At 33.6% G+C, this 23,972-nt stretch overlaps 2 protein-coding genes across 3 annotated transcripts in view; one reads left to right on the forward strand and one right to left on the reverse strand.

Annotated features, from left to right (window-relative positions):
• LOC106169458 (calcineurin-binding protein cabin-1) overlaps positions 1-23,972 on the forward strand; it is a 32,877-nt gene that overhangs the window by 2,441 nt on the left and 6,464 nt on the right. The window contains exons 6-35 of the mRNA XM_013548924.2: positions 169-247; positions 471-600; positions 1,032-1,080; positions 1,585-1,685; positions 1,836-1,902; positions 2,018-2,258; positions 2,463-2,575; positions 2,850-2,932; positions 3,127-3,224; positions 3,563-3,716; positions 3,904-3,981; positions 4,204-4,243; positions 4,497-4,570; positions 4,758-4,879; positions 5,217-5,287; positions 5,501-5,594; positions 5,797-5,930; positions 6,163-6,243; positions 6,413-6,537; positions 6,744-6,917; positions 7,456-7,572; positions 7,957-8,164; positions 8,369-8,470; positions 8,649-8,703; positions 8,972-9,056; positions 9,346-9,408; positions 9,695-9,806; positions 20,774-20,935; positions 23,006-23,218; positions 23,717-23,809. Of these exons, the coding sequence (XP_013404378.2) occupies positions 169-247; positions 471-600; positions 1,032-1,080; positions 1,585-1,685; positions 1,836-1,902; positions 2,018-2,258; positions 2,463-2,575; positions 2,850-2,932; positions 3,127-3,224; positions 3,563-3,716; positions 3,904-3,981; positions 4,204-4,243; positions 4,497-4,570; positions 4,758-4,879; positions 5,217-5,287; positions 5,501-5,594; positions 5,797-5,930; positions 6,163-6,243; positions 6,413-6,537; positions 6,744-6,917; positions 7,456-7,572; positions 7,957-8,164; positions 8,369-8,470; positions 8,649-8,703; positions 8,972-9,056; positions 9,346-9,408; positions 9,695-9,806; positions 20,774-20,935; positions 23,006-23,218; positions 23,717-23,809 (3,318 nt within the window). The remainder of the gene's footprint in view (positions 1-168; positions 248-470; positions 601-1,031; positions 1,081-1,584; positions 1,686-1,835; positions 1,903-2,017; positions 2,259-2,462; positions 2,576-2,849; positions 2,933-3,126; positions 3,225-3,562; positions 3,717-3,903; positions 3,982-4,203; positions 4,244-4,496; positions 4,571-4,757; positions 4,880-5,216; positions 5,288-5,500; positions 5,595-5,796; positions 5,931-6,162; positions 6,244-6,412; positions 6,538-6,743; positions 6,918-7,455; positions 7,573-7,956; positions 8,165-8,368; positions 8,471-8,648; positions 8,704-8,971; positions 9,057-9,345; positions 9,409-9,694; positions 9,807-20,773; positions 20,936-23,005; positions 23,219-23,716; positions 23,810-23,972) is intronic.
• Positions 11,156-20,924, reverse strand: LOC106169649 (D(2) dopamine receptor). 2 transcript variants are annotated; one of them, XM_086997251.1, is made up of 2 exons: positions 20,762-20,924; positions 11,156-12,954 (listed from the first exon to the last, which is right to left on the reverse strand). In XM_086997251.1, exons 1-2 carry the CDS (start codon positions 20,807-20,809, stop codon positions 11,302-11,304), a joined length of 1,701 nt encoding a protein of 566 aa, XP_086853377.1. In that variant the 5' UTR covers positions 20,810-20,924; the 3' UTR covers positions 11,156-11,301. The 2 variants fall into 2 exon arrangements, with proteins under 2 accessions (XP_086853377.1, XP_013404639.1); XM_013549185.2 differs by lacking the exon at positions 20,762-20,924 and adding an exon at positions 13,148-15,070.

Here is a 23,972-nt window from a genome sequence, read left to right on the forward strand (position 1 = left end):
ATCTTGCCTATCATAAATGATTTTGTGCACACAGGTTGTTGCGTTGCTATCTCTATTGAAATAATAATTGATTATGTAATCATTTCATGATTTCTTAATTTTTGGCTATTTTTGACCTTTAGTTCAGTAACTGTGATAATAAAATCTTCATATATTTTGCATTTCTAGGCACTGGAGTGTAACCCCAACCACTGGCCCAGCCTGGACCACATCTGTACTGTATTGTATGCTGTCAATGATTATACTAGTGAGTGGTTTTCATTTATTACCCTTGGTGTTCAACCATGGTGTAATTTCCATAGTTCATGTTGATGATATACTTGCCAAATAGATTATGTTTGATCCCTTCTTTTTTTAGTTACATTATACAAAGAATTTTGAAAATTTTCTCAATAGTTACATTGAGATATTTGATATATTTCAGATCTACAGAAATTTTGAAGTTTAATCAAAAATGTTGTTTTATTCAGATTGCCTGTACTACATATCCAAGGCTTTAGAAAAAGATAGTGGCTATACAAAAGGCTTAGCACTGAGAGAGAAAATGTTTTCTGAGCAACCTTCTCTGGAGAGGGACACTGCACACATGTTTCAGTTTTGGTATGTTATTGAAAACCAGGCATATCTTTTATTATTATTATGCTGGGATAGTTTGTAATTTGAAAGATGAGATTTTAGAGAAGGAAAATAATTGTTTAGATTTATGTTAATATTAGAAAAATCTTTTTTGACTTTATTATGCATGTTTTTGTCAATTACACTTGTTTTGTTATTTGAAAATTACTAATTAAAGTAAAAAGGAATGAATTAATAAATTCACAAAACCATGATTTGTTAACAATACATAAAATTGCCGACACAAAAGTTTTGAAAAGTTATTTAGCCTCATGTTGGAAAGTTTACTGAGTGATTGAAAATTGATAAATCGTGAGAAAGTAAGATATTGGAATAAGTGAGGTGTTGGATGCTTTTAAATTATTAAAATAATTACAGTATAATCTTTCAGTTTTTCATGATTGTAATCCTTTCAGTGACCAGAGTATTTATACTACAAAGGTGGATACTGGAGAAACTTTGACTGTAAGTACTACTTTTTAATTGAGTCAATCAAACATACTTAGACTGTTAAATGGATCATAGTGAACATTTAAGAGCTTCTGTCAGAGAGCAGGCTTACTACATTGTAGGAAATATAGCTGAAAAGCCAAGACTATTGCCAAATGTTGTTAATGGTATTGTGATGTAAAGAGACTTTGTTGAGAAATAAGGGACCTTTTAAACTTTCCTGGCAAATTGTTTCAAACTTACTGGTGGCCATTTTGTCTAGTGCCAAATCAAAAATTTCCTTAGCATTTGTGTCTTCAGGCCACCATTTTCTTAACTTGGTGACATTTTATATATATTCTGAACATTTTTTCTTTGTGCAAATATGCTATTCTAGAGCAGGGGTTTTAATTTCCTTACTTAAGTAGAATTTAACACACCTTTTAAATGTGATTACTGACCCTTCTAAAAGACAAATACAACAATTAAAAATGATAGCAGCCCCATGCACTGTCTTATCAAGGTGAATATTAATTCTAGTACATCAGTGAAGCTCTTGCAATGCGACAGATGAAGCAACAGATGGGGAAACAGCCAGAGCTCCCCATCCTTTCTTTTGTAAAACCTCTGACAAGCTTCAAGTAAGTTAAGCCAACATTGGTCTTCATTTTTATTATCATCTTAACTTGGAAACTTACATCTTTTAATGAAAAAGTTTTTATCTACAATTTACATTTGTGAAACTAACAAAAATTATTGAAAAATATTTTATATAATTTTTTTTTCTGCAGGTGGAAGTGTCTTGGAGAATGCCTGATTGCTCTTTATGATGATATTCAGAAGTCAGACATGCCAGTAGTAAGTAACATTTGGTCAAACAGTTAATGCAGTAGGACATTCATGAATTGATTATGAAGTAAATATATAAAAGATATTTGAAAATAAATTTACTGTAGCATATTTTCTTCTGTAGAAAATCGGCTGCAGAATTGACTTGTCTACGTATGCTGCTATGAGTCCAACAGTTGACATTCCAATTCCTATGGAAACGTCGCCAACACCTCTTGCTCCAGAGATACAAACCTCTGAGGGTATTACTGTGACTGCTGGAGGTACAGCAACGGTTACAACACCAGTGGTATCACAACCAACCATAGCTACAGCAGCAGTTACTCCAGTAGCCACAACAACACCTGTGTTCAGTGAAAAGCAGGGTAAGTACACCAAGGTTCAGGTACAAGTGCTGAAAATGGTTACTTAATTACTGTATGACAAGGGCTGTTTACCTATGAAACCATCCTATTAAAGTAAAATGGTTTCAAGTGCAGTAATTAACTTGAAACAGATACCTTGTATTGATGTAAAACAAAATATGATTAAAAGAACTCTTAACAATATTTATGTGCTCCTGGTTTTAGAAGTCACTGTGCCTAAATCAGCAGATAGTGGAGAGGGTCAAAACAAAAGGGGGCGTAAGAGGAAAGCTACACTATTGGAAGATGACTTCTCTGTGAAGAGGAGATCTGCCAGGGTAAGTAAGACTAAAGTAATCCATGAAGCAATATATCTGATTCTACGTGATGTTGTAAATGGAAGGTAGTGAATCTAGTCATCTTTTTAGTCAGCTTTCAGACTGGTTAAAAGTGACATGTGGATGCTGACCAAGACAAAGTTATAAAATGGATAAGGTAAAATTGTTAAGAACTAAAGTTCATATTTTGTAAATTTTCTAAAATCAGTTAAATATGATTTTATGCATAACTTTATATACGTCTATTATTTTTTCTTTATTTTTGCCCTTTTAGGTGAGGAACACAAACAAAAAGAAGGAAGAAGAGAGTATCAATTACCAGGAACTGCTTCAGAGTTTCTTACCATCAAGTTTGTTGTGAGTATGATAGTCACCAGGAATTACAGATAATCTTATTAATATCTGTATATTTTTGTGGGCTAGATCCATGGTTTTGTGTTTTTCCCTTTTAATTTTAAAAGAAAGTTTTAAAGAAACTAAAAGCTGGAAGGGGGCAAAAGTGGGATGTAAATGTTTTAAATATTTAACATATGTTAACTTTCTTTGCGTAGGAAAGTTAGAGTGGAAGAAGATGAGGAAAGCAAGGAGAAATCCTCAGAAGAAGAACAACCTGAGCCACATGTAATTGACCCTGGGACACCAGTAGAAGGTGAGGAAATAAGATTATCTGATACACTGTATCTTTCTAGTGAGAACACCAGCACCGTCTTTGATCTGTGATGTGTACAGTTTAGTGCTGTGGATAAAATGGCCATGATCCTGGTCTTCAAAAAATGAATGAATGTGATTTTTTAAAATTTGGCTTTCTTTTATTCTTCCTTTCTTTCTTTTGTCATAAAAATTTCATTTTCATTGATTTGTTGGTAAGAAAGAATGCATATCGTAAATGATAGTGCATGATGTAAAAAAGAGGCAACATTTTAAGAGTGTGGTATGACTCCAGTAGATGATATTATATTGTTATTTTAAATATTATATATTGAAAAGGTCGTCCCAGGCTCCCTTCTGACACAGTCCCTCTGAACTGCAAAGAAAACCTGGAAGTTCATGAACTCCTTGCAAGAAGTCAACAAAATGGGGGCATTCTGGAACTCATGAACAAGTACTTGATATGTTTGTCAGAAAGGGCACACCTGAAATGGTGAGTTGTGTAGTTCACACGTAGATTGTCAGAATATGAAAGATGATGTTTATTTAAAATAACCATCTTTTTTTGTAGAAGAAATTCAAAGCTTCATGTGGGCTATAAATATTTTGAACTATTGAAAAGTAGTGAAAATAGTTATCTTGTGTTTTAAACTGCTACAAGACTTGGATATACGTTTTAGGTGTGATGGCTTGACAGAAATCTATTTGGAAGTCTACCAAAGATATAGGAATCACTTTGTTTATCCCTCATTTCTGTGGTATGTATATTTCATAGCAGTTTCATGGAAGATATTATGTATTTATTTCACTATATAAGAGGTAGATATATAAAGAATTCTGATTGTTTAGCATTGATTCAGAATTAGAAGGATGAAAAATGTGACACGTAGAAAATGCATGTCTGTTAATGAATTCATTTTCATTAATATGTATTCAGTTTTTAAAATGATATATCAATCTGATATATTTCTCTATTACAGCAAAGATGTGACAGATAAAAGAATTGCTGAAATGGCATTGGTAAGATGGTCACTATGTTGTTAGTATTTTTGATTCTTCACATATAGCTTACACAAAGAATTTTTCTTATTATTTCATATTATCACAGAGAAGTTATTAGCAAGGGTTTATCCCTGTACGTTTCATGTTAAACATTGAGCAGTCATTTACTAATAGATAGATAAGTATCTAAAAGTATATTTTATTGTTTTACTACATATTATGTAGAGTAATTTGAATTATCTAGAATAATTTGTTTGCCATGTGTCTTCAGATGTGTCTAGTGTGGGCAGAGTTAAAACTAGACAAGTGGCTAAGCAACAAATCCATGGTTTCATCCCCTATGAAGTAAGTTTTACAGAAAGAATATATCTTTTTGGAGTGAAAAAAATTTATATTTGTCAACTTTGCTCTTTAAAGAGTTTTTATTCATTAATTTTATAAAATTATTTGTCTCATTTTGAGTAATAACTAGTTATTAATTTTTTTAATATCACGTTCACTCCCCTTGACATCTTTTCTCTAATTAACACAGGTATTTGACCTTGGGTCCAGAATTCCCAGGAAAGTTCTTCAAAGAAGATCTGAGTTACTTGGTGGGTTTGTCTGCTTTTCATGATATCATGGAGGATTTTTGGCAAGAGTACTGTGTTAGAGGTGAGTTAAATAAGTAATACAATGTTGATAGGGGTTGATGATATATTCCAAGCTTTATCCACTTAGGTTGCTATGAATAAACTGTTGTTTTGTGCAGGAGGGCATTGTCACATGTCTGGTTTGACAAATAATTAAATAATATTAATTAATAAAAACTTTTAATGAATAAAAACATTTTAAAGGGCAAAATTGAGAAATGTAAGTTTTTTTATTCTTAAAAGTATATTCTTTCTGTTGTTGTATTCAGGAGGGCATTGTCACATGTCTGGTTTGACCTTATACCTTATGCTGTAAACTCTGATACTGTAATTGTTCCTTTTGTAATTTTGCCTTACAGTGTACTGGTTAAAGGCAAGATTTTTGGTGCTACAGACAGAAATGGATCTGGCTGTGGAATTTTTTAAAAGGGTGAGTTTTGTCAAAAGATTTGTTGCAAAATATTTCAAATTCATATATACAAGTTTTATACATTATTTTCATGTATAAAAGTTATTTTATTGGTTTGGTTGATATGGTGATTGATTTACTTATGAGCATTTGGTGTTATCATTGTGATTTTATGATACAGGTAATTAGTTCAGATAAATTGCCAGTAAATTCACACTTCCTTGGATTCTTTAGGCCTCTGACTACCTGAGCTATGAGCAAGACCCAGGCTCTCCACAGATGACTGTCAAGTTAGTCAACTGCAGAACAGATAATGTTATCACCAAAGGTAAGAGTGGGAAACATTTCACTCTGTAGATTTCCTATGTAGCATTACTGCCAGTGATGCAGTGAGTTCAACAGTGCACAATGCAATCCCTATGAGATATAATTAGTCATCACTGATGGTGTATTTTTTTCAACAAATTTTTACAGATATTAGAAGTATAAGTAGAAAACATACTACATAATTTTGTATGTTATTTTTCCAGGCAATGTAAATAAACAACTTGAATCCTTACAACGATGCCAGTCACTGGAGGAAGTTCAGAAGTTATATGAGAAAGGCAGCTATGAGCGCGTTGTGGACTTACTGCTGCAGACATTTTCACAAAGCAAAGAGAAGGTTTGAAAAAGCTGTCCTGAGGGCAGGGGGGGTCAATTTTCTGTATTGTCATTGCCTCATATCTTTCTCTTTTCTATTTAAATAATTTGTGCATTTGTCTAAAAGAATGATGCATCCTGTTTTAATTATACTATTACTATCTGCTGCTCAAAATTGTAGACATCCAGTCAAAATTAAATGCAGACAAAATGTGTTTTTTAAAAATATTTACAGTTTTTTATATGTATTTCAGGTGACAGGTCTAGTTGTTGCAGAAAGACATCTCCAGTTACTTCTGCTTCTGGACTCTTTAATCAAACTGAAGGATTTTAAGGTAACAAAAATAATCAGCTTGTCAAAATGGCAAAATATATTTTTATATAGCAGTTGAATTAAGATGCATTCCTTGTCTGTCATGTGTGTTTTTTGCAGTAGTTCATTGACACATAATGGACATAGTCTAGATACACAGACTGAAGACAACTGTCTGGTTATTTTTCCAGAGATGTGTGTTATGGGGTGAGGTATCCCTGAATGAAGCTCTTCAACAGTATCTCTCAGTGGGGAGCAGCTCTATCAAAGAGGAGTGGGCCACTACAATGACTCAGCTATTCAAGAGCTTAGACTTGTGAGTCTTTAAGATCAAATTATGTATTTTATATTATTAATTTTAGATGTCACATTTTCCTCTGTATTGGTTGTGCTGCTGGAAGATTTCATGAAAATGATTATGGTGTATCTCTTCCTTGTGAAAATGAAGGAATCATTATAGAACTGCTATAGTTTCTCTTATTAATTTGAAATGCTTGTCAAAGTTTCTCTTATTAATTTCAGATGCCTGTCAAAAGATGTGACCACATTAAGTAACTTGCCTTCCAAGAATCTTGTCCGCCTGTCACAAAATGTGATCCGTGTGATAGAAATCAATATGGATGTCAGTGATTCTGTGCCTGAGATGCCAATCAACACGGTTATGCCCTGGAGGGTTCTCTATAGGATGATTGAACAGTAAGACTTCTTATTTTAATATAGTTCAGAAAAAGAGCGCATTGTATATTGAAGGTACAATAGATGCTTTGATGTTTGAGATATTAATGTAGGTTTAATTTGGTAACACGATATGCATCAGTGATATATAAAAGTTGGATAAAGTTAGACACATTCCAGGTAGTGATAATCTAGTCATTAGTTTTGAAAAACTAAATAGAGCTACAGTTTTAATACAATAAATTAGATGATTTAACCTGTGAGATTTAAAACTAATGCACAAAAGCACTATGAGTAGTGCATACCCAGGTGTTATATTAAAAAATTAAAAATCAGGAATTTTATTTGTACATATTACTATTTTTATCTAGACTGCCAATATTTTTTTTCACAATTTCTTTATTTGATTTCTGTGTATATGCCAGCATTGCTGTATTTTAAATCATGTTATTTTGTAAATTTTGACTCATGCAGTGTGATGTTTGTTCAACATAAAGAAAATGTTTCATTACCTTGAATTCTAAATATTTTCCATGCTTGTCTTTGTGGTTTCGTATAGTGAGGAGAAGAAGCTCCAGTCTATGAGCATGCAGCCAGAGGAGCACCAGGGGGTCATGGGGGACTGCATGCCATCCTCTCTCATGCTGCTCACTGTGGCACATGAATATTTAGGAAGGTAAACACTGACTTCTTTGATTTGTACTATTTATATTTACTTTTCTTGGTACAGTTTTGATAACAACTTTCCAATTTTTTCACAGATATTAGCCTTTTTTATATGAACAATAGACTCATGTCTGTTATTTACAATTATTATATTTGCTCCATATGTTAAAAAATTAACATTATAAATGTTTTTTATATAAAGTTGCTGTCTTGTTTTTGCTGTTATTTATTCCCCAAATTAGACATTTAACATTTGATCACCATGCTCAATCTTTACTTATCTTAGGTAGATGTAACATACTTTGTACTACAGTCTCCAATTTTCTCCTATCATATTGTATATGGTGAATTGGCGAAGACATATAGAAAGTTTTTGTTATTTCCCTTTACACAGGAAATGCTGGTGCACAAAATCAGATGGTGCTTTACTGATGTTCTTTATTGATGTAATCAAAAGTAGACTAAAAGAAAATGGCTCAGAACGCTCTCGGGCGTACAAAGAAGAGTTAGATCACGCCATTGAGCAGTGTTTCTACTGTCTGTATGGGCATCCAAACAAGAGAACCAAAGCTAAGCATCTGCAAGATCACAATGCCCCACAGGTCTGTGTAGTGCTTTTGTTTTGCCTGATATTTTGAAAATAAGTACTAAATTTTAGCTTAGGTTGTGAAAATTCTAGAACATTAAACTTTTTGGGCCGTAATAATTATGTTTCAACATAATGTGTCACATATCAAGTTTTGCAAAATATTTCATATAATGTCTGACATATCGGGGGGTTTTTAACCTTAAGATTTTATTTACAGGTAACCTTGAGCTGGGAAAGAGCAGTAGTGTTATTTGATTACTTCAAACCTAAGACCATGCCAGAATTTGACAGCTACAGGACAAGTGCTGTGTCAGCTGAGGTGAGCAAGTTCTCCTCAAACTTCCTGTCCCAATATTCTGATATTTTGTCATAAGTCCATGATGCTACATTTAAATAAGTGTATGTTTTATTTAATAAAATAGTATTATTTTCAATCATATTTCAGTGAAATGTAGAATTCCAACACTTTTGCTATTTTTGTTATTTTAACAATTCAGTTGGAGCACCTTCTCAGAAGAATTTCAATGTTAGTGCCACAACAGGAGAATCAAAGTAAGTATTTTACTTCCATTCACAATAAGAACACTGATTATTTTAATAAATTAGGAACATCTTTAACCAGGTGTATAACATGTTCAAAATTTAAATAAAAAGTTATTTTTTAAATGAAAATGCTGTGTTGTATCAAATGGCTTATATATTTGTTATAATATTTTCCTCGTGTCTGTAGATTTAGATTAAATAAAAAAGTTTTTTTTAATGAAAATGGTGTTTTATAGTAAACAGCTTATATATTTGTTAAAATATTTTCCTTGCGCAGCCCTGACAATAGACAGTCTGACTGCTTACATTGAGGGGACATCTAGCCAAGTACCTGCCATCCCTGAAGACAAAGTGAAGAAAATGTAAGTTGTGTGTGTGTGTATGTGTGTGTGTGTGTGTGTGTGTGTGTGTGTGTGTGTGTGTGTGTGTGTGTGTGTGTGTGTGCGTGCATGTGTCACTCCAGATATCCATGAAAAATAATTTTTTGGTGAATGATAAACTTTTTGATTGTTTAAAAATGTGGAGTGTTCAATATAAATATAATGTTAATCTTATTTTATGCTATATTTTATGATATAGTTAACATTTATCTTACTGTGTAATGAGCAGTGGTTATAATATGATATGTGATTCAAACCACAATCATTTCAGGCCTGTAGTGAATGAAATATACTACTTGCTAGCTGATTACTATTTCAAAAACAAGGAACAGGGGTAAGTGATATTATCCGTTTACTTATTTTACAATATTTTTTTCTAAAATGTGTTTTGTTTTGTTTGACATAAAATATTTTATTTGTTCATCCAAAGTGCAATAGTTATTAAACAATAGTAATTCAAATCTTCAGGTATTACTTTTAATTACCTTTAAGAAAAACCATTAATCTAAATGTTTTTGTGTAATCCATACACTTCTCATATTTGTTACTCATGTAACACACCTTGTAGAACTTCTCAATTTTCAATTCGTTTGTTTAATTTATCATTTATACATTTACAGCAAAGCCATCAAGTTTTATATGCATGACATCTGTGTGAATCCTGACCGTTTTGACTCCTGGGCAGGCATGGCCCTGGCAAGAATGAGTCGTCTAGAACAGAAACTCAACTCTGTAAGTCTCCAATCTCTTGAACTGGGATTTTATTACTTGGAATGCTTGTCTTTAAAGTGTTATTCAGTTTAAAATTCTAATACCTTGGATTTTCTGTATTGAATTTCAAATATCTTTCCTGTTGATATTTTTTATAAGCAGTGCCTTTGTTAGAGCAGATTTAGAATTTTCAGCAGACCTACATGCAGTGCATATTGGATTAAAAGCTCATCAATTTTTCGTCCCATCAAACTCAACCCACATACAAAAGAGAGATGAATAATTTTTGAGATGTGATGCATGTAGCAACATGCTGTAATTTTATATAATAGGTGTATTCTCACTGGTCTTTTGTATGATGTGGGACAAATTGAAAGATGGGAAACATAAACGTAGAAAATTACTTTTCATATAAATTATATTTTTGTATAGATGTTGTAAATTACCTGTTACATGAGTTTTTGAAATCATCTTCAAAGGTGAATGATGAAAAGACAGACTTGAATCATATCACAGCACGTGTTTGTGCATATTTCAAACCAGTGAATTTGAAGCCAAACCTCAGTGCTTTTTGATGCAACCACGTTAATACATTAAAGTAGCTTTTAAGAAAAATGCAACTGTATACAAAAAAACATGTTTTTCAGCTAAGGGGTTTACAGTTGAATACGTCAATAGAGCATGGTAGGCATAATGTATCAGATCTTTGTATTATAAACACTTCAACAGGCACATGGATGTCTCCAGTTTAAAACATGAGTCTGCAGCAATAATCTGGAAATATGTTATGTGTCAAGGAAGAGAGTGAAGAATTAGTTTAACACTTTTGCTTAAAAGTCTCTTTTTTCATTTTGATACAAAGCATGTGCATGTCTTAACCCATGCAAAGGGAAAATGTTTATGTCTTAAAACAGTAGCAGATCAAGCCATTTTAGTAGACCAAAATCTTTAAGTTTAAATTATTTGTATTTGGCTTGTAAAAATGCAAGTTGAAGGTAGATGTCATTGTTCCTAGGTCCCTTGGACTTTTCTCATCTGGAGATCCCTCTTGTAACATGACAGATACTCACCACCCAGTTGTCATGTCAGTGTAATCAGGACTGCAGTTACATGGGCAGTTCATATATTTTCAAAACTCATATCCAGTGTTTTTTTTCCAAGTTAAATTTTTTATTCATAAATATACCAGGACAGATGACTGTACATCAGACCCTGTTTGAGTCTTATTCTGTACCAGCAGACATAATAAGGCTCCTTTCAAGATTTGTTCCGATTTGTTCAAGATTTGTTCCGATTTTTTTTTTTTTTTTTTTTTTTTGTCTGTCAAATGTATAGTGCTTTATAGCACTCACTATACATATATATATTAATGTTTTATTTTTTCATTGTTTTTTGTCCACAGTATATGACCATAAAATTACATAAAAAACTCTGCCTCTTCAAATAAAACATACCCCATGCACTGCATGCAGTATTCCTGTGTGAAGTTTTTCGCTTATATTACCTACTGTGAACATTACTTAAAGGATGTGGTGCTATTTCTCTCAAATAGATTTTTATGTGGATGACAATGTAGTACTCTCCAAAATGCATCACGGAATTCCTTACTGTAAAATGCATATATAAAAGGATTGACAGCAGAGTTAGCATACTTAAGTAGTACAACAAATTCCCAGAAAATAGAGTGGACGCAGTAGTCTGTAGCACAAGGAGTGTGCAGGGACAATGTCACTCCATATGGACTCCAACAGATCACAAATGCAGCTATGATTAATGCAAATAACTTCGAAGCAAAACTATCTTTGTGTAACCTTCGACGTAACTTGGCCTTGTGCGTTTTATACCATTTCTTAAATTTAATGTAGAGTTTATTTTTCTGTGGTTTGATTTCCATGCCTTCTACTGTGCATCCTTTCACCATCGAGACCCTCCTGGGTCTAGTCCCTGGCATGAAGCTGAAAGCAGTGGTCTGAAGGTCCAGAGGATTTTGTATGATGTCCTTCATTGTAGTTGAGATTTCTCTTGAGTAGTTACGGTATTCATTTTTCTCATCAGCATGACTAGCATTGTTTTGGTAGGGATTGATACGTATCTGGATTTCATGCATCCAAGCAGGCAGGAAAGTAGAATTTTGATCAAGATCACTTGGAAGGGAAGCAGATCTGTAAGTTTTAAGTTGTCTTGGCCTTTGTTTTCTTAAAATTGGACGAGACATGCATGCAGTATTCCTGCGTTTCCTTATGTATTCTTTTTTTACAGGTTTTTCGTAATATTTCTTATAGTTAAGAACAAAATCCTTGAATAAATCACCATCATATGTGGAGCATTTTTCCAAACCATGTATATTTATTTGTATTGAGGTTGAATCCTTGTTTTCCTCATTTTCGTCCTCTTCTTTAACACTGAGCAATGGTTCACGCTGGTGCAGTTCAGAACCCTGCTCTGATAAGACATTACTGGAGGTAATTCTGTGCATTAGTTTCTCATGCATCTTCACTTGCTGTTTTACAATGCAGTATATACGGAAGTATACAACTACCATGGTACACAGTGGAAGCCAAAACTCAAGAATTCTTACCACAATACTGTATATAAAGTCAGGCTTATAAGTGCATTTATCAAGAATGTCAGAGTTATTCTCGAAGCTGCCTCTGTCAAGCCAGAGCAATTGCAGAAAGCCGTAGGTAAATGACGCAAACCACAGCATAAAAATAATCCATTTGAGCTTTCTGGAAGTGACACATCTGTCATACTGCATAGGGTATGAAATGGAGTAAAATCTCTCCAGACTTATTGCCACCAAGTTGAATACTGAGACTGTATTACAGGAAATGTCAAACCCTTGATAGACCATGCATGCCGTCCAGGGGAGCCTCCAGCCCCCTTGATATAGTTGAATAGTGTGGAAAGGCATGGCGGTGACTGCCACCCCAATGTCTGACAGTGCCAGAGAATAGATGAAGAAGTGTCTCAGTTTCTGAAGTCTTTTTGTTTTTGCCATTGCTGCAACTACTACAGAATTACCGGCAATTGAGATCACCATGATGAGGGTCATTAGAGTGCTGAAGAGTGGATAAATGGTGTGCTGGTGGAAGTCTTCGTGATATTCCAAACTATGGTTGCTGGCATTGTAGAGCAGTGATGAGCTTTCCATCCTATCTGACATGTCCTAGAATAAGGAATAAAATGCAAATGTTTTGTGTTAAGTGTACAATAATACCAATCACATTACTGCAGGTGTATATGTACTCCATCATGATATTTTTTTTCTCTTTTCAAAATGCTTCCCCGTCCTGCATTGATATTGAATCTTGTCTTTGAAATTATTCACTTGGTTGTTCTGATCATATTCATATTACTACCTTATCTCTTGCCATGGCCTTGTGATTTCAATCCATCCATGAACAGATGTTTGTATTGTTGCTATGGTTTTCTTCTTGGTTCTGGTTGTTTATCTACTCTGCTCTTAGTTGACAGGATAACACATGGTAAGGGCCCTACCTTCAACCAGTCAGTACATATTTGCCAGCTTTCGTACTGTGCTGAGATGCCAGGATATTGAACAATCATTGAAAACTATCAAAAGCTAACAATCTGACTGTTGAAAGGTGCAAAATATGTGCAAATGAATATGGGGGGAAAAGGCTTCACTGATGTGTGGGAAATAAAATGTTTTTTTTTTTCTTAACAGACGTATTTGCTTTAAATAATGGTAATAAAATACCTTCTACGCTCTGTAATGAGCTCATATTACCTTCTGTCGGATGGTGTTTTGCATTTTAAACAACTAAAATGATGTAGTTGGTTGTTTCCCTTCATTAAAAGTACAAGGTGTTATTTCTTTTAATAATTCATAGCATTTGGCATAACAATATTGCTATCATTTTTCCATGTAAATTTTGCCTATATCATCTTCCATTTAAGTCTATTTACTTGAGTTTTTGGATTGCAATGAATGCTTTATTATATTTGGGGATTTATAGTAATTATGAATTGCTCTCCTTTATGTCATATAGATTCCATAATGTGTTTTGATTTGTTCAAAACTTCTGTCATAGAAAATTATATTTTTAACTTCTGTGGAGAGCCACTGCTATAAGTTGCAAATTTTCTCATTGGGTATTGTAATAGCATTGGCATTCTCAGCATAGTTATGTGTAAATCGCTGTGGATTGTCAGTAAATCTTTGTGTATTTTTGTCTGTGTCAAGAAATAACTGTTATTTAAGAAAAAATTGTTTTAACTTACAGTGTTTATAGTAAGACTTGTTTACTACCTAGTCAATAGATTGAACTGGTTTACGTCATTTCATATTTTAACAATTAAGGTAGAGCCTTATGGGAAAAGCTTCAGGCACACTTTGAGATGGCTTAAAGAAAAACAACCATCAAGACCTTCATATAGCAACAAAGAAAAAAAAACAATGAATTTTGCATAATTTTCCTATAATCACTAAGGAATCCTCCATCCAAAATAAATGGGAAAATAAAAATTGACAGATTTCATCTCCATTATGGCTTCTAGAATCTTGTGAAGTCTTGCAAGTCATGAATGAGGTACTATAGTTTAGTCCCAGTTGTTACTATAAGCTCCCAAGATGAAGACGGCAGAGAAGACTGGGGAGTTTGGTGCTATGGTTTAGACAGAAAAATGGTAGCCATTTGGCTTCGAAAAAAAAAAAAAGAGAATGGTGAAAGACCAATCATCCAAAAACATGCTACATACGTACAATATTGTTGTGATCCATAATTGCATCTATGTGTGATGTATGTGGACTGATCAAATTGATGGTTTAAAAAACATATTTATTTGAGACTTACTTGTGACTGAAATTCACTCTTCTTATTACTTTATCTCTTGAGTCACGTGATTGCTCTTTTCCTATATCTTGTACTTACATTGTATATTGAAATGCAGATTAGTGCTGTTTGTTTCCTAATTTCTTTATTTTTTAGGTTTAAATAATCAAGATTCAATTAAAGTTTGTATCAATTATCAGAAACAATCTCCTGCCTCAAAAATATGATTTAAAGTTTGCTTCAAACCTATCCCTGTACAATAGTCTAGGGTCTAATGCATGCCTGTCTTTAACTGTGTTTTTCTCTTCTCAGCAAACTTCAATCAAATTCATTATTATCACCCATAGCCATATGAAGGCAACCTAATTTGGTGTGAATTACTTCAGTAACAATGGCAAGAAAACTAATTTGAAACTAAAATTTCACAAATGAACATGCTCTTTTAACTTTGTCCTAACCTTGTGTGTGAGAATGCCCATCTTCTGCCCTCCATTATATTACATTTTACCTACGTAAATTACTTTGACAAAAGGTCAGCACAACAAGGAAATCTATTTCCTTTCTACCAGCCTGACCGTCTGGAATTTTTCACTTGCATTTCAGGTGTATTGTAAGATTTAAAGGAAAGTACTGATACACTTTGTATGAATCATTGTGAAAAACTGCTGATTTTACCGTATCAGAGCAGTGCACATTTGCACATAACACTATTGTTTGCCAAAATTACCAATTTGGAATAAAAAATAATTATTTACTGCTAAGAATACTTAATGTTATCCTGTGCCCACTTTTTGAAGAACAGATGTAACTTTCAACTCTTATGCACCAAAAGTCAACCATATTTTAGATCTGTTTTAGCCCTAGCTGTAAGTACCTTGAATGTTGACATATAATCAAGTGACTGTTACAGTCCATTAAGGAAGGACGTACTTGGATTTTATGCTGTGTTAATTAGATCCACTCCTTCCTATGTTTTTTTGTCCAAAAGGTAATTAAATTGTGAAATGGTAGAAGGTCAATCAGTGTTGGTTTCAAAGTGACTTAATTGCTGTTGTGATGTTTTGATGAGAAAAAGGAAAAAACAACTTTTTTTTGGATTAACTGGCCATTTTCTAGTACTTACTAGTCATCACATTGTTTTGGTCTAAACTCAGTATTCTTTTATGACTGGATTTCTTTAAATACAGCCTTTTGTACAATTAGCTTTGAAAGCCTCTAAGGTCATCCAGCTTATTGCTTTGTGTTATGTGTCTTTTTTTCAAGGGTTGTGGATAAACATCTCATTAAATAAGTTTGATAATTAATACGCTATTGCTTTGATGTCTGTGTAATGAGAAATCTGTTAAGTACTTTCACTAACCAGTTCCTACTTTATAGATTACTGGATTAAACCACATTTGCCAGTTTTGGGTCCCAGAAATGGATGAAATTTCATAATTACTAAAGAATATCAGATTATTTTGTATTGTTGAGAGTGAGGGTGATTTGATTAAAAGTTACTACCAATTTTGATTGCTGCCATCTTCATGCTGATGGCACCACTATATACTTTGTTACAAACTGGCATAACAAAGATTTCAACAGTTTATATGAGGTTTCATCAGGGACATCCCAACATAATTTCTGTTGAATAGTGACATAATATATTTTTCAGCAGAACAAAGTCTGCTTAATTGATGACAGGAGGCAAAAGATGAAGTATATATTATAATTTTCTAAAACAGTCCTAAAGTGTTTTAGAAGTTCCCATTTCATGTCAGACAGGACCCAGACCCAGTGTTCTATAAAAAAAAAAAGAAGAAGAAGAGGACATTGTGCTAGAATTCCTCACATTTGTATTTGATTCCATTGAAAATGTATTGAATGATTATGTACTTACTTTATTATCCATTTTTTAAATCCCTCAGGTAAGAAAAGATGCCAAAGCTAATGGCCTAGAAAATCCATTGTGGTACTTACTATTGCTACATTAGGTGTAGGTGATTGGCTGTGATGTAGAGACTTTTGTGAAGACAGTGATCTAAAAAATAACAGTATATGTTATATTTCCTAAGCTGGGATGAGATTTTTCCAACAACTATCAGCAGGATTATGGCTTTTTGGGAGCCAAAAAAAAAAAAAAAAAAAAAGACAGTCACCTGGACCCCTTGCCATATTTTTCGACTTTTTCACTAAATGATGGTATCAGCCCTGTCTAAGGGAGGGGAGGTTTTGCTTTTGGTTTGTGTTGAAGACTGCTGTATTTTACAGAGAACAAAATGAGTTAAGTGATATGATGGTGATTGATGTTTAATGTCTATCATAGAGATACTTAGTTCAAATCGGTGCCAAGGGGTTCCTTAAAGCTTCACGTTCAGCTGAACTTAATGTTCACTGTCAGTGGGTCACATTCATGGCTGTTACTATTAGAAATGGTAAAAAAAATATTAACAAGCTATTTGGTTGACAGAGCAGCCTTGAAATGTTATATGGTTTCACATAATTGGCGGTTATAAAGATAAAGTATAGTGGATAAAAAGAATGACGCAGCTGTTTGGATCAGATTTTTTTCTTCTGTCTGGAATGACTGATCAAAAAAAAAAAAATCTGTGAAATTTCTATTATATTATGATACCCAGAAATCTAATTAACATATTGTTTGTATCTTTAACTCTTGTTTTGAGACACTAGACCTTTGAAAACCATGGTCATACTAAAGATTATTTAAATCATTACAATGTATTTACGAGCTGATAAACTGAGAAAACGCTTCTTGTGTTCTGTCATACTGTTGCCTGTTGTGGCCCTGGATTCCCTACTTTGAAGAATTGATTTATCATGTCAGAGTTTTACAGCTAATATGTTAGTCTCTCCATCACTTTGCTGTCATAAATAACCCCTGTGTTTGCCAACCTTAATGTCAGCTAGCAGGCAAACCTCTGATGAATGAAGTACAAAATATGTCTGAAGTCAGGTATGATATAAATTTTCAGTTAGCTGATAATACAGATTGATTCAGATGATGTCTTGTCATGAGTCAGTTAGATTACAAACAGGGTTTTATTTAGAGCTTGATGAAGTTTTGTCTTATTCAAATAAAAACAAACTTTTCAGAAGATGTATATCCAAATACCTACGCACACACACACACACACACACACACACTGAAAATAAATAAATAAATAAATAAACCCAATACATGTCTATACCTCAGCTCTGAGTGTCATGGACATATCTATAGGTGGTGTCTATTCAAATGGTTTTCCAACTGGTTACAACGGCATAATGTCACTTGCGTCACATGCCAAGCCAGCTACATCACTTTGTGACAGCACATTGTTATGAATTCTCATAACCATTATGAGAAGTTATGAGAAGTCCTAACTATGTGCTGTCACAAAGTGACGTAGCTGGCATGGCATGTGATGCAAGTGACGTTACGTCGTTGTAACTGGTTGGAAAACTGTTTGAATAAACATCTGGCAATCGGACAGACAATTCCCCCCCTGGACAATTCCCCTCGGACTATTCCCCCCGGACAATTCCCCCTCAGGACAATTCCCCCCCCAGATGATTCCCCCCCAAGAAATATCTATTTATACACAAATATAATGAAAAAAGTATAAAGTTTAAAACATTTCATCCATTTTATTAATATTTTAGTGTGATAATGCAACTTCATCATGAAACAAATTATTTTATAACAAGTTACTTTTTCATTTAGTACTAGTACAGAAAGTTTTATTAAACATCTAAACAAAGTATAACCACCTATCCTTCAGGTAAAGGTTGGGTAAACGGGGGGGGGGGGGGGGGGGGGGAATTGTCCTGATACCCCCGTGACTATGTCTGTGAAACTCAGAGTTGAGGTTTAGACATGTCTTGGGTTTATTTATCCATATATTTATTTTAATTGTGTATCTGCATAGTTGAGCTCTCTAAATATTGTATAAATGATTATATATATATATATATAGAGAGAGAGAGAGAGAGAGAGAGAGAGAAAGAGAGAGAGAGAGAGAGAGAGAGATTTCCTAATGAATTATAATTAAAACACTTGGAGTGTTTTGTTTAGACTATTAAATTTAGAGAAGACAGTGAACTATGGATGAAAATAATTTATCACTCACACATAGGTTTCTTAAATCTGAATATGAAGAAGGAAAAAAAAAGCAATTCCTTTATGGAAACGTGAGGAACTTGTGGTCTGTGTGATAAAACTGAGATTTGAATGTGGAAGACCATTGATTGTAGCAGCTAAGATAGATCACTATGCCTGTTACTAAGATATTGCTTTACCATGAAAGCTATTGGGTATACTTGAAAAAAAATATTATAAGAGAATGAATGCCACTGTTAATATCTACCATCATTTCCTGACAGTGAATGACTGAGGCCTGTGAAATTGCATGGTTTCTGAGAAAAAGATTTTGCTGGTTATGTTTTTGGAGGTTTATAAGATTCTCACTAACTGCATAGTTTCTGAGTAATAGTTATTTGTGAGGACCAGATTCTAAAAGCTTAACTTTTTTTAGGTTCTTTTACTTGTCCTGTTGTGTTTATTTATTTTTAAGGAATCCATACACTGAAAATAAGTCTCACTAAAAATAATTCATTCTATTAAAAAAGAAATAAATACTTAATTCACTGTTGCAGTTAGATAAGTGTTTTATGTGAAATTGTATCTTTATCTACAATCTGAATGACAACGAGAAAGATTGTTTACATAATGTAACTTGTTGCCTAAATCCCTTTATTACTACAGATATCAAAGACAGTACATAAACAAGCAGAGTTGCCAGCCTTTCCTTTATTCCACCCTAGGAACGGGTGATTTGTTAACCATGTAACTGAAACTGACATTTTTTATTCCCAGTATGTTGTTAGTATGTCATCTATGAAATCAGCAGTGAATATATTATTTCATTAATCATTTATAGTTGGTAACAGCGCTTTGTAATTACTTGTCATGGTGTTTATTTCATCTTGCTTTTGGTTTTATGTATTTCATTTCAAGGGTTGTATAATTTGGAGAACCAGGTAAATGTAAGTTCATAGACTCAATGGAATTTTTATTGTGTCACCTTTGCTCTGCTGATGGGGTAGGTGTTAGTATGGTGCTGTATTGCTTTGCTTATTGAAACCCAATTATATATGTTAACACTAGGAGTTTCAAAACAAAAAAAAAGCCTCTCAGTCTACCAGTACAGATGGTGACAAAAAGTACAGTCAGTGATGATCTTGCTCAAGTCGGCATTCTGCTCATGTTTATTGTAGATAGGTTGTCTAGGAGTTTTTGTAATTTAATGACTTGTCTATCATGAAAAATATCTTTGTAGTGTTATTTGGGCATATTTCTCAGTCTGGAAGAGAGAATAGAAAGAGGTGTTCTCATCTATTCAAATAATTCATTTTTGATGGGACATGTCATTTAAAGAATAAAAAAAGGAGGAACCAAAAGATACCAAACAAGGCATATCATAGAGGTCTGTTTAATGAATTTTATCATCAGATGCTCATATTTTTAATAAAGGTATTTTAGAAATAATAGGAGCATTTTGTGCAGAAACCTCTTAGTATGTGCAGAAACACATTACATCGTTATTGTTGTGCAGAATATCGATGACTGTATGGAAATTTGTAATATGTGCAGAAACATAAAATATAACACCATGTGGAAATGCCAATTAATATTTCTTGTTAGGGAGGCATATAATTTAATTCTGTTCTGATATACATTTTCAAAATTAAAACCAGTGTGTTAGTGAGTGTCTGTGTGAATGTGCGTGTATGCTGTCATATGGGGGTGTATGTGTATGCTGATAATATGCATGTCAATAAACTTTAAAGTCTTGTTTATGGTACCTGTCCTATTTTCTTTTTGATTTGCTTGCAGTAATTGTCTTCATGCACAGTAATCCTTTGAAAGTAATGCAATTAATACCACTCTAAATTGCAAAAAGAGGTCCTAAAATATATACATTATAGAGTCTAAGACTTGGTAAAGTGATATTTAGTATGCACTGGGAATTGTTGAGGACCCTTAGAGAATTCTGTAATTGCTTAGTTTCTGTGTAAAAATCTTGTAGAGAGTTTAATTTTTTCACTAGACACTTTGTTTGAAGAATTCTACTAAAACTGGGGCTACACTTCCTTATGAAATAAACCCCTCTACTTTTTTAATTAAAATGATCTCACCTTTCTCTGTAGTGTGAACTGAAGAATGAGGGACCTATTCACAAACATGCCATAAGTGCTCTTCGCTGCTTCAAACGGTCATGTGAGCTGGACGACTCCAATGCCAAGCTCTGGGTTGAGTATGGCTCCCTGGCATACCAGCTCCACTCGCATGCATCAAGGCAACTTAAACAGGTAAGTGAACCTAGAAACATGGCACATGGCATGGATTAATGGCTCTGTCCTTCGTGTATGTCGCTTGTGGTGTTTATATGGTATTGTAGAGCAGAGCATGCACTTGTCACGCTTTGTTTACTGGGGCAAGGATTTCAGATAAATATGTAAAGTTGATTTTGCAAAATTTAAATAATTCACTCTAAAAAATTTGACCCAGTTTTGTTTTGAAAAAAAAAATGTACACTTTGATATTTGTCAGGTAAAGTGACAATTATTTGTGCAAGCTAAATCATTTAACTAAAAGCCTTATCTAAAAGCAGGCAAGCATTGAAAATGCCATTAAAGTGAGAATAAACGTGATAGAAATGCCATTATCCTAGCAACAATGTTGTTGTGCTTTGTGAACTGTGAGATTTCGCACTTTGGTCACATCTTATAGCCCATCTGTTTTGTGAACCATTTTATGGCTTTGAAATAAGGTGATAAATAAGTGACTTGTTAAATACACAATTCAGAAACATTCATAATATTAAGATACATTTAATTATGAAAAGAGCAGTCAGAGAGCACAGATGGACCTCTACCAAGGTACTCTTTATTATTTAATAATAGTTAGCTAAATTAATAAATTGAACATTTTTAATTAGGCTTACTATCAAAGTATAAGTGATTTTAAGTAAGCACATTTCTATCTTATTTTATCAAAATCTGTTCATACTTGTTGAGTTAGACTGTTAACTTACAAACCGGAGAAGGCAAAAACATATCCGATTGGCAGAAATTAACTTCTAGCATATTTTTACAAATAGGCCGTAATGTAACAATAAAATATTGCAATACTTATAGTTATTTACATATGGTTATCTTAATAAAGAAGCTTTACATGCATAATACAACAAGAAGTACACTTTTAACATGATGATGATCTATATGCAATGAATTAAGACATTTGTCATAATGGTATATTTTATAATAAATGGAGATGTCAGCAGAACTTATTGTGATGTTTTAACATCATACACTTACCTGAAACAATATTGCATTCTACACCTTCAGGATAGTATGCAGGATCCCTCAGTGAAATTCACCTAAAAGTGATACAGGCAACACCCAGATGAAGTTCTCTTGCCACTCACGCAGAAAAACTAATCTCACTGTGTAGTTTCAGTTGCCTTTAAACTGGTTTTGAAACCATTCTTGGTAAAACGCATGGATGAGTTCGCATTCCCACAAGAATATATTTAAGCTAAAATAAAGTTCTGGCTGTTGCAACACAGTATAAGGGCATCAATCAATACAAATGACTTTTAACCGAGAACACAAGTCAGGTATTCTTAATATCCTAGTGGCTTGAGATTTTTCTGTTAAATTGAAAGATAATGATGGGTTTGTTTAGTGGAGAAGGTGTGTGGATAGCGTGACTGATGCTGTGAGACATTATTTCCTGTCTTGGTGGATTGATTTTGATTCTATTCCAATACTGTTTAGTCGGTAGTTCAATCAGGAAAATCAATATCCCTTTTTTGTGTGTTTTTAATGTACAGTGATGATATTTTTAATCCTCGTAAACATGTTTAACTGAATATTAGTTGTCACAAGAAAAAAGAGGAGAGAAATATTAACCCTGAATGTAACACACATGATATTTAATAATGCATAAATATGCCATTTGTTTCATCTGCACTGTACTTTTTTCTTGTTATCAATCATATTGCTTCAGGTAATTAGCCTTGATTAAAAAGCAAAATTGCTTATAGTACACTAAGGAAATGTGATTGTTAAATTCAAAGACGCCTGATTGTTTAATATCTTTTGAGCACAGTTTCATTTATATGATTTCAGTAAAAAAAAATTCGAAAAAAAATTATGAAGATTATACATATAGGAATGTACCCTACTTTGTTGATATTCATGGTGAATCCATTGATTTTGATACAACTTGAAAAGTTCTCCTTATTAGCTGGATCTTGTTAATGTAACCAGAAAATCAATTACTGGAAAAAAGAAGTCACTCTGCAGGATATCAGCCCTAATTGTGTTACCCTTTCGTTTTCCTGAACCCTAACACTTTCATCTTGTTATTGCCAGCACCCAATCCATCCACTGAATGATGAGGCCTTGCAGATTGCCCAGAGCAGCAAGATTGAGATGCTGCGTATTGCCCAGGACTGTTATACCAATGCCAGCAAGTGTGAGGCAGAGGACAGCGAGGAAGAGCTCTGGCTTCATCACTACATGCTAGGGAAGGTGGCGGAGAAGATGAGGAAGCCACCCAAGGATTATCTTGACCATTATAAGCAGGTTAGGGGGATAATCACATTACTTGCTGTTATCTTGTCAGTTGTATTTTGTAATTAGTGATCTTTTAATTTAATTTTAACAGGGTTGAAGTAAATGGATTGTTGAGGAATTGGTCCTTAAAATAGATTTTATTTGTTTTTGTTTTTGTTTATTTGTTTGCTTGTTTTTTTCCAAACTTTTAATTTAAAGGTAAGTTGCAAAATAAGCAACATTAGCATTGCTTTGCTGCTTTGCCTACTTGATAAAAATAGTGATTTATTGTATGGTCTTAACCCAATAAAGCTAAAGTAAATTGATTTTCACTGAAAGAGATATGTGTAAATCTAGACCTGTGTTAATTAGTCTTGTCTACATGGTGAATTTGATATAACCTGTTGACTTGAAATGGCTGGCCAGATTGTAGACTCACATATTCTAGTGTGTTTGTGTCTGTGCGCACGTGCGTGTGTACTAACACACAGTATAAAAAATAATACGCTTTTTTTGTTTGTTCTCCAGGCAGCCATATTCCTGCATGAAGACAAGGCCAGGTATCCCAAGAAAATCAATTACATTGTCAGCCCCCCACACCTGGCTGTGGAAGCTTTGGAGGTAACAAAACACACAAGATGAAACTGTACCAAGTTCAACATTTTAAAACACCCGCCAATTAGTAATTTTTATTAAATAATAAAGAAAATAGCATGATTCTGCTCAAGAAAAGTGGTTTGCTAGACCACATGGACCAAATTGGTCAAATTGAGCCTATTTGTTC

Source organism: Lingula anatina, chromosome 1 (genome assembly GCF_051362555.1).
Source record: "Lingula anatina isolate TDL-2025a chromosome 1, LinAna3.0, whole genome shotgun sequence".
Taxonomy (NCBI): Eukaryota; Metazoa; Brachiopoda; class Lingulata; order Lingulida; family Lingulidae; genus Lingula; species Lingula anatina.